The sequence below is a fragment of the Monopterus albus genome, unplaced genomic scaffold (assembly GCF_001952655.1).
Source record: "Monopterus albus unplaced genomic scaffold, M_albus_1.0 scaffold213.1, whole genome shotgun sequence".
Lineage (NCBI taxonomy): Eukaryota > Metazoa > Chordata > Actinopteri > Synbranchiformes > Synbranchidae > Monopterus > Monopterus albus.
The window spans coordinates 480,693-498,002 of record NW_018128093.1 but is presented as its reverse complement, the minus strand read 5'-3'; the positions used below and the strand labels follow the sequence as shown (position 1 = coordinate 498,002).

The 17,310-nt window shown below is 42.1% G+C and overlaps 1 protein-coding gene across 16 annotated transcripts in view; it reads left to right on the top strand.

Annotated features, from left to right (window-relative positions):
- Nucleotides 1-17,310, top strand: part of ptprt (protein tyrosine phosphatase receptor type T) — a 366,858-nt gene that overhangs the window by 37,724 nt on the left and 311,824 nt on the right. For 8 of the 16 annotated variants that reach the window (XM_020619044.1, XM_020619038.1, XM_020619043.1 and 5 more), the window contains exon 1: nucleotides 10,589-11,019. The exons of 3 other annotated variants lie outside the window; for them this stretch is intronic. In XM_020619044.1, coding sequence (XP_020474700.1) covers nucleotides 10,932-11,019 — 88 coding nt within the window. In that variant the 5' untranslated portion in view covers nucleotides 10,589-10,931. Of the gene's footprint in view, nucleotides 1-10,588; nucleotides 11,020-17,310 lie in introns of those variants that run through there. 5 more of the 16 variants (XM_020619052.1, XM_020619047.1, XM_020619051.1 and 2 more) reach the window with 1 other exon arrangement.

The following is a 17,310-nucleotide window of genomic DNA, read 5'->3' as shown; positions in this document are numbered from 1 at the left end:
GTCCTCACTTTTTCAGTCCTTGAATTTTTTTAACAAGGTTTTGCAGCTTGTCAGCTGAAAAGAAAAGTCTCCAAACACTGATCTATAATGAAAATGTTCAACATAGAAATACATAAATGTAGAAATGATGCTTAATGTACAGTATACAGTACATAACCAGAGGGGGGAGTAGGTCACATATGTGTGAGTCCCAAGTTACTGTGGTGAGATCAAGCGTGTCGAGTCCCAACTGTAAGTCAAGTCACAAGTCAAGTCTTAAAATTCTGATGATCTGATAACGTTATGGGAATGTCACGTACGTGGGTGGCACTGTTGTGGTTGTGTCGCTGATGTTTGCATTGCAGACTTTGCTTATCGCTCTTCTCTTCTTACTAATGTCATCAACAACATAATCCTTTATTTTTGGACCAGGCCCCTCCATACTAGCTGCATCCTCTGCTGGCCTGGTTGCCAGGTTTGCACACATTGCACTAGAAATCACCCAACTGTGTTTCAAAAACTAGACATAACTTCTCAAACTAATTTCAAGTAATCTGTCTCAAGTCATGAATACCAAGTCAAAGTCAAGTCTTTTACAAAACAAGTCTCAAGTCCTCAAATTAGCAACCTAAGTCTGACTCAAGTCAAGTCATGTGACTCGAGTCCCCCACCTCTGCTATATAGAGGAAGCAGGTGGCTACAGATGTTAGACATTAAGCAATGTGGTTGTGAGATAACGTTCAACTAGAGTTGTCTTTTTTTCCAGAACTGTCTTTAAAGCTGACTTGTTAAAAAGTTAGAATTCTGAAGAAGGTAAATAAAATAAAACTTATAAATCAAATCAAATCAAACTTTTACAGTGGCCCTAGTCCTCATCTGTACAGTTTCACCTTAGACAACATACCATGAATCTGATTGCTTGATGGTCTGAGCACATGGAAGTGCATGTTCACAGTCTAATGACCAAACGGCTCCACAGCTGAACTCTCTCTCAGCTGCTGTGTGCCCTTTCAGCGCCCTGGTTGCCCTGGCGTTTCTCCCCCACAAACTCCATAATCTTTTAATACTGTCTAGCCAACTACAGTAATGCAGGTGTAGATGAAGTGCATGTGTGTGACTCCTGTTAAACTCTGACTGTTGAGATTCAGAGAAGTTTATATCCAGGGGTGTAGTGATGAGTTGACATTATGTGGAGGTGGAATACTCGTCAAATGGAATGAATTTGATCTAAACTGATGGGGTTTTGCATTAGAATAGGAGCCAACTGGAGGTCATACAGCCTACCCACCTCCTGATTTACTACTGCGTCACTGATAATAACCTGCTGGGGCTGTGATAATGTTTTTTCCACATCCTGCTCCCATATTACCCGTTATGCTACTGCATTCATTCAATTCTACGCAGGTGGTTTCACCGTCTCCCTCAACAAATCCGATTCTTTCTGTCAAGCTTTAGCTTATAAAATCTAATTCTCTCTCCATCACCCTGTTCAGCTGTTGCAGTCTTTGCTTTTTTCCTTTTCACTTTCCTCTATTTTCTTTCATTGTAATTTGTCTTTCATTGTTTAACCTTCTTATTTTTTCTCTTCTTGTCCCCTTTTCTTTCTTTCCATTTTCCTTTACTTCCATCTTTCTTTTTTCTTTCCATCCTTGTTTCCTCTTTGCCTGTGCATCTGGTTTCTTTCTTTTGTTATATTTTCTTTACTTTTTAAATTGCTGCTTCTTTCTTTGTTCTGCATCTTTCCTTGCTTCCTTTTCATTCATTCTTTCTTCCTTTTCCTTTCTGCTTTCCTTGTTTTACTTCTCTTTGCATCTTTGTCATCTTCTCCATCTTCTTTCTTTTCTATTTGACTCTATTCTTCCTTTTTTCTTGCATTTCTCAACCTGCAGCATCTCTTTAGTTTCTCATTTCATTCTTTTTTTTTTGCTTTAGTTTATATTCATTTTACATCTTCCTTTTCTCTTTTGCCACTTTCTTTCCTTCCTCATTTCTTCCCACCTTTTTGCTTCTTGTTCCATTGTTTCCCTCGTCTCAACTTCTTCTACTGCTGTTCCTGTCTGTACATCTCTGATCACCTACCTTCTCCACCTGTCTTTGTCTTCCCTCCTGCATTTCTCTCAGGCTGTACTAGTTCATTACTCTGCATGATGTCATGATGTGATTTCAATGCAAATAGCGAGTGAAACACAAATGGATCAGGTTCTCAGTGTAGAGAGAGAGAGATGTGAAGACTGAGTGCAAACCCGTGAGCGATTTCCCAAATGGAGAAGAATAAGCATCTCTCACTCCTGCAGAGACAGAAAGAGAGAGTGTGTGTTCAAATGGATGCCATCTCTCACGTAGTGAGCACAGCTGCAAACCACTGTCAATCACAAAAATCCGGTGTCCAATTTCTGTGAAACACACCGATGCGTTTGCAAGGCTACATATTCACATATTCATGCATATGCACATTCATACATGCACACACACACACATGTAGACCCACAGCATAGGAATTTAAGGCTTATTCTCCTTGATGGTGGAAGTAATATCCGCCTGGTAAATGGAGATTCTCAGTTTCCGTGGATGAAAGCGGGACTCCCTGCTGTAATGGCTTCACACTAACAGACGTCACTACCTTCTTTTGTCATTGTTGTCTCTGTTTTTGTTCTCAGCGCCACCTCTCTCACTCTGCAGGAGTCAGGGTTGTTATGTTTCTCTTTGTCAGTTCTAATTTGGAGGAGCTTTATTTGCCGTGACTGTCTCTAAAAAGTGGAAAAATGAGCAGAAATTGTTTATAGCACAATAAAACGCAGACTGTCAAAAATGTGCAGTGTCACCAAACGCCAGATATCACAGCACTGACTGTTTCCAACAGATAATTAGCTGATTGGCTCCGAGGTATGGAAAACACCAGTGTGTGTCAGGTGAGCTCTGAAACACCCGCGGGGATTCTTCAATCTGTGGCTGACACTTGAGCAATGGGCAGGATTTAATTTCACTCACTTCTCATTTTGGGAGAAATCTCTTAATCCTTTCTAAAATTAGTTTAAAGGAGCTCTGTGGAGTTTTTTTTTTTTTGTAAACAAGCATCCGGTGTTTCTAATGAAAATGATGTGTGTTTTCCTTGAGGTCTAACAAACGTGGAGCATGTTGCATCTGTCAAAGATGAGCTTAAGGTTTTTGAAATCCGGTGTCGTTTACATTCATGTTTACTAGCTTGGCGTCTTCTCCTTTCCTGCCTTTGTTGGCACATTGCCGCACTTCCTGTGATGTTACTGTTACATGTAGAACAGTAAAACATCATCGTACATGCGTGTCTTCACACGTGTGCACAAGATAAACTGTTCAAGGACCCACTGAAAGAGAAACAGCTCCTTGGCGCACAGAGAGATCTAAAACTCCACTGGGAACATTTAATGTTCTTGATAAAATCCTTGCAATACTAAGAGTTAAACTGTATTTCTTTACTCAGGTTTATTACTTTGCTCATCCTTTTCTACTACATTTTATTGTATCTTTCAAAACAGCAGTTGCAAAGTGCTTCCCATAACAAAAATGAAGAAGGCAGTAAAAAATAAAAATCAATGCTTGAGGAGTGAGTGCTGAGGCTGAGGACAAGAAAAAGCCGGTCTGTAGAAATATGCTCAAAGAAGAGACTTCAAAGTTGAAGCTGAAGTAGAAAGCCTGAATTCCTGTAGCTGGACTTGACACAGTGAAACCCCCGTCACCGCTCGTTGGTGACCTGGGAACAGCCAGGAGACCCATCAGGCTGCCATCAGACTCATAGAAATACTGTATTCCCAAATTTAGATCGGGGCCAGACTTTGTTTGTCATTAAAGTAATAAGAAAAAAAGTTTGACATTCATTCTGAAGGGAGGGTAAGTAGCTACTGCCACATTTTGGACAAAGTGTGATGAAGAAAGAGAAGGCTGGTTCAAACAGGAACAGAAGGTTACAGTGATTTAAACAGGAGAAGAGAAGGATAACCTGTTCCAGGTCAGCAGAGGATCAAAAATAACTTCAGATATGTTTTAGATAGAGACTACAGGAATGTACCACCCAAAGGCTCCTGTTTAGGTTTGTATGTGTAACAGACAACCTGTAGAGCGTGAGCTAAGGCGTGTAACACCGAGGCTGCACTGTTCCCATCCAGTGTGAATGAACAGAAATGATTTAAACTGATGTTGTTTGAACATTACTGAGTTAAAATCAAGAAAGAACTTGACTTTCCTTTGTCACTGCCACAGGTTTTACCTACAAAGCGAGACCTTGAAAATGAGATCTTTCAGGCAAGTTTGTCAAATGCTGCAGCAGACTCTAGTGCATGTCTCCAGGGAGAGGGGCTGTTTTCAAGTGCGTCTGAAGAGCTGCCTTTGATTATGAATTACCTAATGGCTCCTCAGGGTGTGACTCACACACAGAGAATCGGACATTGAACTTCTTCCATTTGTACAGCTTTACTCACTTCAGACGCACAAGAACAAACGACAGAGAAGCCAAAAACAAGCAACTAAAATATTTTCTTCTGTCCTAAAAATTCAGAGCATCACAGTTAACCTAACGCAATGAGTTTAAAGGAGCATAAGCATGAAATAGGTTAAAGGGGCACTTGTATTTAATAAGAAAACTTGTGTGAGGACATTGCCATCGGCTGCTCGCAGTTTTTCAGTCCACTCCCCGCTGCTGCTACTTATGTTGCATAACTCCAGTTCGACTATTCTTACCATTCTCTGTAAAAATGTAATTTATGTTTTGGACAGATTGATTAATGCCATCCTTACTGGGGAGGTTATAGGTGCTCAATAAAAACCACTATTAATAATTTAATGCCCTGGGTATTGCTCCCATCCTCCAGACTGTGTGCTGTGTTGTGCTGAGCAGGCATACCCAGCCAGGCATTTATTAGTTTTGATTTTTGACAGAGAAGAAATGAGCCATGTCAGTAGTATTACCTGCACACACAAACATCTTGCTTTTACTTTCTCATTTTGTCTATACTGCTTATTATTTCAAAGCTGCACTAATAAATATTTTAGCTGAACAGTGGGTAAAATGACTACAGTAAGTGTAATGTGAAAGCAGTGTTTCATATTGATGAAGCAAAAGAGAATTATCACACAACTCTGGACTTTCCTGCAGCTATACACAGATTTATAGCATCTTTCAGCTCGTTATTTCAGTGTTGTGGCCCACAAACCCCATCCTCACTTGTCCAGCCACAGCAGGTTGCTGTTTTCAGTAAGAACGTTCTGATAACCTCTGTTATCTCCCCAGCAGACAGACAAGTTGAGCCCTTGTCAGATGTGGCATACGCAGCACTGCTAGCTTCGTCAAACTGTTAAAGCGACAGCTTTCTCTGATTCAGACATGGGCCACGTTGTTGCTAATGTTTCTCACAACTTCACTCAGATGGACGTGAGACAGCCAGGGGACGTGAGAGGCTGTCATCATCTATTCGTTAATGCGACTGCATTCAGTTCTGATTTGTGCCATCTTGAAAGTGATACTTAAGTGGTACCAGGTCTGACCTAGTAAGATGGCATCGCGACTTTTATGGAGAAGTGACCGGGGTGCTCGTTCAGACATGAAGCCCCCACGTTCAGATTAATGGAAAGGAGTGCATGTGATGTGTGCTGTGGTGACGAGTTAGTGGAGGAAGTGAAACATTGAAGGAGAAAAAATAAACATTTTCCCAGTTGGTGGAGACCAACATAGAGCTACTACAACTGTGGAAACATTTCTCAAGCGTCCAGAAACATGACTGCTAATGTCAGTGATGTTTACAGCCGTTATGTGTAGAATTGCTGTAACAGAGTTTTGAATCCAACACATACAGAAGTAAAGGAAATTGTGCCAAAACGGTTCCCAGCGAGGTCTAAAACGGGCAGAATAATTTCCCCAGTGCTGCTGGAATCACATGGCAACACGATTAAAAGTGATTCATTCTTTAATACTTTGTTTATGGTGTTGTAAAAAGTTCATGGCAAACCTAACAAAGCCTGTGGCAAAGCACGTTACATACACCTGATTAAAACAAGTGCCGTCTAACACAGGGTGTATTATTTATATCAATGAGGTTAGGTGGAATATCAGGAATACCTCTCAGTAGAGTTTAACAACAGCACAAACTACTTCTTGCCAAACGATTGCAGGATTGTTGTATTAGACTGCAGTAACACACTCCTTAGGTTCTAGGCTGTAGAGACCGCTGATGTGCCTCAGACGTTTGGGGTGTGTGTGAAGTGCATGTCTACACTTCCTCTGTGATGAAATGTCTGTTTTTTTTTTACCTCTTACCTCTAAAACAAATCCTTTTGTGCTTGCAACCCCCCGGTGTATCAGGGTATACCCAGCATGCTAAAGCAAAAGTCAGGGTGTAAGTAGTGTTGCTGCACAAAAGGAAAACATCAGCATCACAGACGTCAGTCAGGATGAGACATAACTATCTAATCAGTCAAATCACAATCTCTTGATGTTTTGGGGACGCCCGGACCCTGAGAATGACAACTACCTTTTTTCATTTAAATGTAGAGAGCAGGTGGCACTAGAGGAAAGACCAGGACGGACTAGAGAGGAGTGCTTCAGCTCTGTGTAATTGATTTGTAATAAATAAGCGATGATGTAGAGGTGAGGAAGATACGAATGCTTGTCCTGATCTTGGCTCGGACAAAAGCAGCCTCATGTTAATGAGACATTGATTTCTACATCACTAAATAATGGAAATATTAATTAGCTGTCAGCATAAAAACACATAATGGAGGGGGAGGAGGGAAAGTGAGCCAGAGCATGTGTTGGAGAAGTGAAACAGAAGGCCGACTTTGAGTTTCAGCACATTTCAAACAAGAGTTGATATGGATAACAAAATACTGCGAGCAAGAAGTAAGATGTTGCAATGGGTGTATTAAAAGAAAGAACAATGACTGGTACACAGGATGCAAGTATAGGACGTTTCTAATTATTCAGTCACTGGTAGAGATTATATATTATTAAGTAACAGTTAATATTGAACCCTGACTGGCATGGGTTGTACAGCGTTCCTGTGACTGGGTCATTTTCAAGGTATTACTGCCTGTCCTCCTTCTGAAAAGCCATTAGAAATTCCTCAGTTTGGTTCCTTTGGTTTTTGCCTTGATTCTGTATGTTGATTAAAAAAAACACAGTAACACTGAAAGTTGTTATATATGGGATTTAATAAAGTGTATTCATATAACAATACAGGAGGTGTTCTTGGCCATTTTAAACACTATTACTATTGTGCTAGTGATTTCTCTTCAACTGAGAAACTGAAATAAGAAAAGTCAAAATATAATTGATATATAATACCTAATGTGTATCTCTCCAGCCTCAGACTAAATCTGAGTCTAAACTGCAGCCAGTATTGAATTGATCATCACTTTACCCAGTGCACTACAGGGCAACGGGCTTTTTTTGGGAGCCGGTCTGTTGAGCGGAGCAGCATTTAGCACTAAGGACAAAAAATGTCAAGACCCTCCCAACTGGCTGTGTGGAATTTACTAAATTTAACACACCCTGTCACGCTCACCTGGAGGTGGAAGGGAACAAATAGCAGACAGTCAGCAGGGACCTCTGAAGGGCATTAGGCTGAGAAAGATCAGACATGGTCTCATCAGTTCCAGTTTAGGTGCATGATCTGTGTTTGGTTTTTAAAGAGCTTTTAAAGCTCTGATTTGCTGGCAAAGGCAGAAAAGACATGGAACTGTTATTTCTTCTTGGTCTGTTTTTGTGCAAAGTTCATCTGGTGTTAGACAGTAGTCAAAAGGGTGGATGAAACATTCTCTATCATTAATTAGCATTTTTACATTTTAATCCTGCTTTCATCAACATCATTTCACCAGGTAACCTCTAGGGCGCCTTGCAACAAATCAGGTGCTTTCTTTTCCTCGCCAAGGTGCGTTAACCAATAGCAGCGTGATGAGCTGTAGACAGGAAAAGAGACTGATTCAAAAACTAATCCAACATGTTTCACATTGTGAAAGATATTCGGTGCTGTCCCGCAACTATTTTTCAAACATTGTGCTGCCTGCCCTGTACACCTAGTGTGGAAATAAATCACTTTGTGGTTATTAGTTAACACAGCTTAGCGAGAAGTGAATGGGGCATTTACTACTGTCATTTAATTTGTAGAACAAAACATGAAAATGTATTGGTCTTGTGTAAACCACAGACCTTATTTCAGGCATCTAACCAAAAATCCACTGACTTCAGGGCCAGGGGACCAGAGGTCCAAAAATGCTGACTCAGTTCTGGGTTTTAGGACTCACTGCTGTGGCACTCTATTAGCCACACAAGCTACTTGTTAGGTTTAGGAACAAAAACTACACGTCACACATTGGAACCCCGCTCACCTGGAGGAGAGGCCTGTGTTCTGTGTACCAGCCATCCACCCCAGCCTCCTCCTGAAAGGGACTTTCTGGCTCTATGCACTGCGTCACCTGCCTTCCTCCTTTGCTCATGTCATAATGTTGCTAGAGGTAGCCAACGTGTAACTGCTAGTTCTAATAAGATGCTGGCACTAACAGCATACAGAGTTGTTTTTACAGGAGGACAAACTCTTTTAAACTTGTTTTTTTCCGTCCTCCATTGCTGCTGTGACTTGCAGCAGTGCTCCTCCATGGGTGCTGGCCTTACCCTGAACGGCACGCCTAGCCCAACACCAGCCAAAGGAACATTACATGCCCAGAACTGGAGGCACACATTGTGAAATGAGGACAGAGTCACTGGTGACATTCGTCGTCTCGGCGTCAAGAGCTGCTCAGGTTTTCTTACCCGACTATATCTGTCAGTCTCTTCTCTGACATATAAATAGACTCTATTATTGCTCAGCTCAAAAGCTTCACAAAGCAATGTCAGAGTTTTAAAAACAGGTATCTGTGATAGGTTAACACTGACAGTTTCAATAACCAAGCTTGTCAAACTAAAACTTGGGACTTCCTAAATGTTTACACTATTCCATTTTTGCTTCTAAAGAGTCTCTGTGATCATTTCCTCCCATACACTGGCCTTTCTACTCACATCTGTCTTAGTGAGGGCAGGGTTGTGTGTTGGCTCTGCCAAAAACTGTGTAGAAAGTTGTAAGAGACTGACACTAAAACGTTTTTCAAATTCATCTGTTGAAGGAGGACATTTTCTTGGGATGTGTTTAGTTTTGTAACATCACAACTAGTTTGGAAACCAATCCTGATCATATCTGGAACTTAAAACTTCCAGTGAACACAGAATAACAACAGACTTTTCAGAAGCTTCCAGCACTTTAATCTTTTGCTATATTTGTGCTTTCATAGATTTTTTTTTTTTTTTACTTTGGCTTTTTTGCGGAAAAGACAAAATGATTAATCCAAGCAGAAATGTTTGTCTGGAGAGGATTTTTAAATGGAACATTAATTTGTCTGTGATGTGCTTCGGTTCCATTTGAATAGGTTGGCTCAGGATCCCTGCTGGTTTGACCTCCCACCTGGAGCCCTTACACACCAAGCTCATAGTTGGAGTTGCACTTGAACACACTGCAGAGACCTCTGGCTAACACAGCTATGTTTTGTCCTCATATATGCTCAAAATACAACCTGAGTAACAAGGCTACTGTAGGATTTGATTGGCACTGGTGTGGTCAGTGGTTGGTCTTTTGATAAGAGGCAGAAGTGAAATCTTTCTTTGTTAATAAGGACAGACATGTGTTAAAAGGTGCCAAACAAAAAAGATGATGGTTGGCCACACACACACACTGTACTACATGAGGTTGTGTGTGTGTGTGTGCGTGTTGGAGTATTTGTAATCGTTTACTCGTTTTAATTAGCTTGAGGTTTACGGTTTATGATTGCAGCATCTTAACTGTGTGTCTGAGTCTGTACCTGGCGAAATGTGATAGATCCTGTAGGTGAACATGTTGTAAATCGGTTTGTTTTGCAACTGTAGAGCTACAAAGTCTAAGTCCTTTTGCTTTCCTTACAAATTTAGAGTTGCCCTAAAAGACACGAAGCCTACGACAGACACAAGATCTGTGCGTCAGGGATTTATAGCCGTGAAGTACCAGGCGCACCCAACTGACTGTGAAGAACTTATCTTGTGATGCTGCTGTAATTCTGTGCAACGTTCACCCGAGTTTGTTCAGCCTCCAAATGTGTGAGGGAGAGGGGAGGGGGGGCAGACTGTGCACCCCATCCTAGCGGAGAGAGCAGGCGGCAGGACCTGGGGGAGACTACAGAACTTAAAAAGCCTTTACCACAGTTAGGTTCGCATAAAAGACAAAGACAAATCAGGAAGTCGATGTCTGGTCTTATAAAGAAAGGTCTTTATTTGGAGACTGAGAAAAGAGCAGAAAGTCTGGGGCCATCGCTTTAAAGTGATCAGTAACGAACATCTCACCTTTCTGTCAAATGCTGGACAATCAGAATTAAAGCCAGGGAGTGGCTTGTGACTTGTTTCCTTACCTCTCAGTGATGCTTTGTGACTGCCCTGTGTTGAGAATCCCCTTTACATTCAGCAGCTTCTTTGTCTTATTTTGAAACTCACATTCGGAAGTCCAGCACGCGCTGATCCGCCCGTTTTTACGCGGGTGTCTGACACCCGATGAGGTGCGCACTGCTCTCCGTTCCTCTCCAAGTCAACGTCAGTCTGTCAGAGACCGTGTGAGCGCGCGCACACAGTGTGCCTCTCTCACATACTATTTGGCACAGACGCGCGCACTGACGCACACACAGGCTCGCTCTGTCGGACCCAGGAGGAGCAGAAAGCAACGGAGAGATCTCATGCGTATTTGCCTCCAACTTCTCTCATTGCTTCTTCTTATGTCTTTGTCTCTTCTTGTCCACCGATGCGAGGATTTTATTGCTGTTACCGCTGTTGTTATCACTGCTGTCCCGAACTGAGACAAACCAGTTTAAGGACCAGACGGGAGTATGTCAAATAATCCAAGCGACTGATCAAAACAAGAAGAAAAAGACGAAAAGAGATGGATGGATGGAGTTATTCTCTCGTTTTGCCTGCAGCTTTCCTCTACTTTGTGCTTTTGGGATTTACTGATGGACAGTTTTTTCCAGGTAAAACGATTTGTTTAGTTTCATCTGTTGGTTGTTGCATATGCCTCTCTCGTATTTTATAGGTTTTGTTGCGCGTTGGTGATTTCTTTTGGAGTCTGTAAAAATATCAAAGCGCTGCTGTGGCGCACATGGTAATAGAAAGTAGAGTTGTAGGCTGATTTGTGCCTTTCAAAGAATTCGGAGCATCATGCATCCGCATACATTTATCAGTATATGCTGTGATGATAAAACAGCCCTAAAGACACTTTTGCGCACAGTTTCAGTTGAAGAACTTTGATATCCGAACATACGCGCCGGAATTTTGATATATGAGCAGAAATGTCTAGAGAGCAGGATAACCATAAATCACTTGTTTATGGAAATATGGCTTGTTTTGCTGATAATGGTTGTAGTCTGGCTTGTGGTGGTCACCAGCCTGAGCCGGTGAGCCTGGTGTGCACTCTGGAGGTTTGCTGTGAAGTTTTGGAGGCTTCGTCAGGTTTTGCTACATGAAGCGTCGTTAACGTTGGGTTTGTTCTGCTGTTCACGGTTAATAAGTTGTGATTTTATGTAGGTTATATTTTGCGGTGAACTCACGGGCTGTTTGGAAACGGGAACGTTGAGTCGTGGCTCGGTCTGAGCGGAAAGCTTCGAACTGCGTCTCCGCATTTATTTATGCAATGAGGATAATATTGTGAACATGTTTTACAGCAAGTACGCACGCGTATATCACCTTAGAGCAGTGGGATAACATGTCTACTGTAAGTCACCCTCCTTTCAGAAGCCTTGAGGCGTTTTATTCAACTTTTACGTCCAACTGATTTACACCCTGATCTCCCCGTTTGCTTCTCAAATCAGCACGAACACCCGATGCTTTGCTATTTCACTCAGTATGCAGCTCCTCAGTTTCATCTGCCGGTGTTGAAGCCTCAGGTCCTCACTCAGTCCGCAGCTGCATCTGCACCGCAGTTAGGAGCCAGCGCTGCTCTGGCACTTGTTACGCGCCGGAGAGGTCTGCAGAGTTTGCCGACTCGCAGTGTTTTCCAACCTTTAATCGAGTCACTGACGATCATGATTATCTTAAAGAGACATTGAGGGAGTTTGCTCCTAGGTATCTAACACGATTTATTCCTTGATGAAATATTAATGCCACAAAAAAGTAGGATAATATGGAGATGAAATTAAAGTGTGCTTATTTTAGAAGTTAAACATATAACGACAGAACCATCAGAATCAGCTTTATTGGAAAGGCGTGTTGGACACACCAAGGATCTGATTCTGACACAGTGGCTCTCCATGGGTACCTAAATGCCATAAAGTCAGAATAAAAGCGCTTCCTGTCGCTCCAACACTGGCCGGTAGCTTTTAAATAACGTTGTTTTGCTTGTTCTATATAGTTAAAACCGCAAGTTCTTTTAAGGAATGTGAGAACATGTAAGACCTTATTAGAGATGTGAGGGCTCTCTGCACTCTAAGTCCTTTAAGCACCAGGTCCCCGTTTCCACAAGTTCTGGTTCGGCGTAAAAATCAGTTTGAATCAGTGATGCTGTTATTACACTGCAGCAGCCGTCTGTCCGTTCTGACCGTCTCTCTCTCTCTCTCAGCACCTTCTGCTTGGTATTCATGACTTGTAAGGTCGCAGAATGAGGCTACTTTGAAGTGAAGACTGGCCACAGCTACCGAGTCCTCTCTCCGTCTCTCTCCTTCTCAGTCTGGCTTCGGCTCTGCGCTGCGGCGGAGCAGCAGCCCCTCGCTCCGTGCGTAATGGTGCAGTGGAGGAAACCGCTACATTGTGTGTTACGGTGTGACAGAAAGTGTTCAACCGGCCAGATGTGTATATTTTGTTGGGATCAAACCATAAAAGAAAATATTTGTTTTGAGATCTGTTGATATAAACAAACGTGTAGAGGTGAAAACGTGAAACCCACGTAAAAAAACGGAGAAAGAAATAAACCTGCTCTTCTATGTAGATTCATAGTGGATATTTCAATGCAGATCATTCTGCTCATTAAAAAGAAAATGTTGGAAATAACGTCTTTTTCTGGACTTACAATCCTTATGTGTGTCGTTTCACAATGTATGTGTGGAGTTTCGCTGCGACGTGTGTGGTGGTGTTCTGAAATGTACTCTATCATTACTTGTCAGTACTGAGGGGATGTGTGTGTGTGCGAGAGAGACTTGGATAAAGAGGCTGCTGTTTGCTCCTGTGCCGTTAGGGGGCGATAGTGGCACATCAGATTTCTCCGTGTAAACACACACTTTCTCTCTGGCTTTATCTCCTTTCAAACACACAATCACACGTGTTCACAGAGTGTTTCTAATAATCTTTTTTTGCATTTCCCTCCAGTGGTTGGATCCAGTTTTAGAGAAATGTGTTCTTTTATAATACTAATAGATTGAAAGCCAGTGATGGAGAAAACGATTTCACCCCCAGTCGGTCTGTCAGTGTTACTGTCATGTTGTAATCGCCCTCTCATTCATCCTCATATGGGAGGTCTGTGTGTGTAGCTGCCAGTCTGGCTCAACCTATGTCTGTCTGCCTTATATTATGGCTTATTGAATGCTTTATATGACAAACTGTGTGCCCTGTGAGGTCTATCTAGAGTAATTGAGTTATTCAGTGCTGTGTAGTTTTCCACATGCTATGTTTGATGCTTTATGCGCCAGAAACAAATTTCCTTTCATGTTTACTGTATTAAGGTGGAGGCAAAAGTTTCAGTGGCAGAAATCTCAAAACCTCTGACAGAGAAACAAACGTTATCTGACTAGTTGGATCTCACTAGTGATAAACTTTAATTTTTTTATTTTTATTTTATACACTGGCCTTTGTTTTCATTCATTGCCAAAACACTAGGTTGTTTGATACTGTTATAGTGCAGTGAATTAATGTGTATGTCAGAGTGGTGGATGGTTGTAGGAGGTTAGTGACGTCCAACTCATCTCCCACCAAATATCTGGGTTGGTTCTATTTAACAATGAAGATCATTCCTTAATCATAACCCATGTGGTTTTAGTTGGATATACAGAACCAAACCTTAAAGAGTCAGATGAAAAGACGATGATGGAGGATGATACTAAAGCTGAACTGAACTTTAACCCTAAAAATTGGCAGATCAGAAAATGAATGAGCTGGCTTGGAAATGCTTTGACAAATGATGCATTTGTTCTGGTTTGAGGGTTTGCTTACTTGTAGTTTGATTGACCTTGCCCTTTAAAAATGCTGTATGCTTTATTTTTGCAATAGCTTTATGTTCACCAAAGCAGGGGCATGTGTTTCTCAACGCTGTCTTCTTTATCTTCTGTGTGTGTGTTGGGTGCAGCTGTTCTCCTCAGCCATGCCTTTGAGCTTCAGTGGCCACTAATTGTTGAACATTTGGTTGGATCTGGATGGCTAGGACACTGAGATGTGTGTGTTTACAGGGAAGCCAATTTATAAAGTTTAACCCACTTAGATTTGTTTGGCAGGAAGGACAGAAGGGAAAAGAATGCAAGGACGAAAGGAGAAAGAGAAGAGAGCGACCATGTATCACTGTCTCCCTCCGTGACTGGGCTGCCTGGTGTGTTGACATGTCGCAGGGTTGTGGAGATCTTTGCCTTTGATTGAATCGGCAGCATGCAGTTCCCCAGTTATAGAGCTCGTATGTGGTTGGTGTAGAGAGAGCGTCATGCTTCACATGAATGTGTGACACAGAGACAGGCAATCTTATACAAACAAAGTAATGTGGAAGAGCAGAAAAGTGAAAGTGAGGGAGAAGAAGGGATTAACAAATGATAATCACTTTACTTGGCCAAGTATGTCACACACACAAGGAATTTGTCTCCGGTACAGAACCAAGGCAGCCATCTGCGGCGCCAACTCACACCGATGGCAGTCCCGTCCCTCCACGGCGCTGCTTTAACCATCAGGGGCAACTTGGAGGTTAGTGTCTTGCCCAAGGACACTTTGACATGTGGGCTGCAGGCACCAAGAGTTGAACTTCCAACTTTCCGGTTGGGAAACGACTGCTCCACCCCCTGAGCCACAGCTGCCCAAACATTTCTCTGCCTGGAAATGCAGAAAAAAGGGGAGTAGAAGAAGCAATGGGAAAGGAAAGTGAGGAATAAAGAAGAAGAGAAGGTGGCAAAGACAGGAAGAGGAGGGTAAAGTCAAGACAAGTCAAGATTTTTATTTACCATTTATGCATAAACAGACAGTCTAGGCATATAGGAATTCTTGTGCAGCTCTCCTTTGGAGACAGAAAGAACACTTAGTCTTAAAATAAAAAAGTTACATAAAGGCAACAAAGTATTAAAGCCTCAGTACACACAAATAGGGTAATAGTATTTTCCCCAGTGACCTTCAAACATCGCACTTAGTAATTCACATGGTGGAGTTGGATATGTCATTACGCTTGGTGAGGTAGTGAGGGGTTATAACATACTAAAACACAGTTTATATTCAGGCCTGTTTCCATTGGTAGAGAATGTCCTGCTATTACTCAGTTCCCACAAGAGAACACTGTTGAGATGCTCTTACAAAAAGACCTTGTGGAACGAGGAAGATAGGAAGAAGAACTTAGGAAGAAGTGAACTTAGGAAAAAAGATAACGAAGCAGGATAGAAAGGTCTGGACAAAGAGGTTAAAGAAGAGGAATAAAGTTTGAAATGGGGCTGAAACAACTGGATGAAGGAGAGAGTGAAGGGGAAAAGGAAAGAGGAGGATGTATGGAAAAGAGAGGAAGAGATGGGACTGGATGAGCATGCAGGAGATACAGTGAGAAAGGAGGAGAATGGAGAAGCATAAACGTTATTACCAGGTATTATCAAAAATACAAGGAATGTGACTCCAGCCCAGTGGCCCCCGATGTGCACAATGATAGAAAAACAGAATAAAACAAAAACCACCGTTAAAAAAAAACAACAAAGACATAAATGTACACACTTACATATTTACAAGTTAAAAGAGCTACTGTAGCTAATGTACATCTATATGTTGTTGCACAGTGAGGAAACAAAGGGAGAAGCAGGATGAAGGACGAGGAAGAAGAGAAGGAAAATAGCTTAGAGAGGAATAGAGAGAATGACCTTGAAGAGGAGGAAATAAAAGAAAAAAGTGCAAGGCTAAGACAGGAAGGAGAAGAAGAGAGGTGGAGGGAGCAAGGGAAAGGAGAGAAGAAGAGACTGAAGGTAAAGAGGAGGTAAAAGGACGAGACTGAGAAAAGAGAGACTCTTGTCTGTTCCCTCGTTCATCACTCCTGTCTAGATGAGATGAGGCAGAGGACGAAGAGGAGGAGGAGCAAGACATAAAGCATAAGGAAGAGCAAAGGATGAGTGGTTGGAGGAAATGACAAAGACAAAGGATGACAGGAGGCCAAGAAGAGAAAAAAATGACACTAAGTTGATTATGTCTCACTGTTATTGACCGCCTGAGTGGCTGTAATTGTTTCGTCTGCTGCGTGTGAGAGAGAGAAAGTGAGAGAGAGCGTTTCATGACGGGATGTCTGTCACCTCCTGCCCCATCCTCTTTAGTATGCTGTCCAGCCTCCCACACTGTGTGTCTGTTTGTGTGTCTGCCTAATCCACGGCACTTATTCTATTGGCCTGACTAACTGACAGCCTAATAGCAGGGCACGCTGAGTGCCACAGCATCGTGTGTGTGTGTGTGAGTGAGAGAGTGAGTCGAACACTGGATGAATTCTAAAGTGGCCAGTGGAGCTGACAGTGGAGCAAGGTAAAAAGAGCGAGAGAGACCACTCTGTGCAGGCGGTGGAGAAAGTGTGTGAGAGGTCCAGTATTGGTGTCCGGTTATACCAGAAAACGGTGCAGGGAACTTGGGGACTACTTGGGACTTGCATGGCTACTGGTGCTGTCAAGCTAACAGTTAGCTGGGAACATACCCGACTGCAATAGCCCTCAAAGACAAATGGGGTGTGAGGAGGTTTTAAACTGCATCAGAAAGGCTTGTTGGATGGTGATGTCACTTGTTGTGTTTACAACCAATTGCAACCCTACACATACTGTCTGAAAATGCAATGATACTACTGTGCCATTGTATCTATCGAGCTGTTGAATGTAATTCAGTGGAAAATCAATGTTATGAAAATAGATTACAGTGCTGTTTCCTGATACTATAAGTTCAGAGATCAACAGGGATGTGACTGCTTAAGGAAAAAAGATGAAACATAAAAAAAGTTCACTGTTGTTGCCACCAAAACAAACTATAGTGCCCCCAAGCATGCTTTGATTGAAGTGTTTTTTCCCCTCAAACCTTATGGCCAGTTATCAAAGTTATTGCCTGAAAACAACAACAACAACAATAAAGTTATTTCCCTG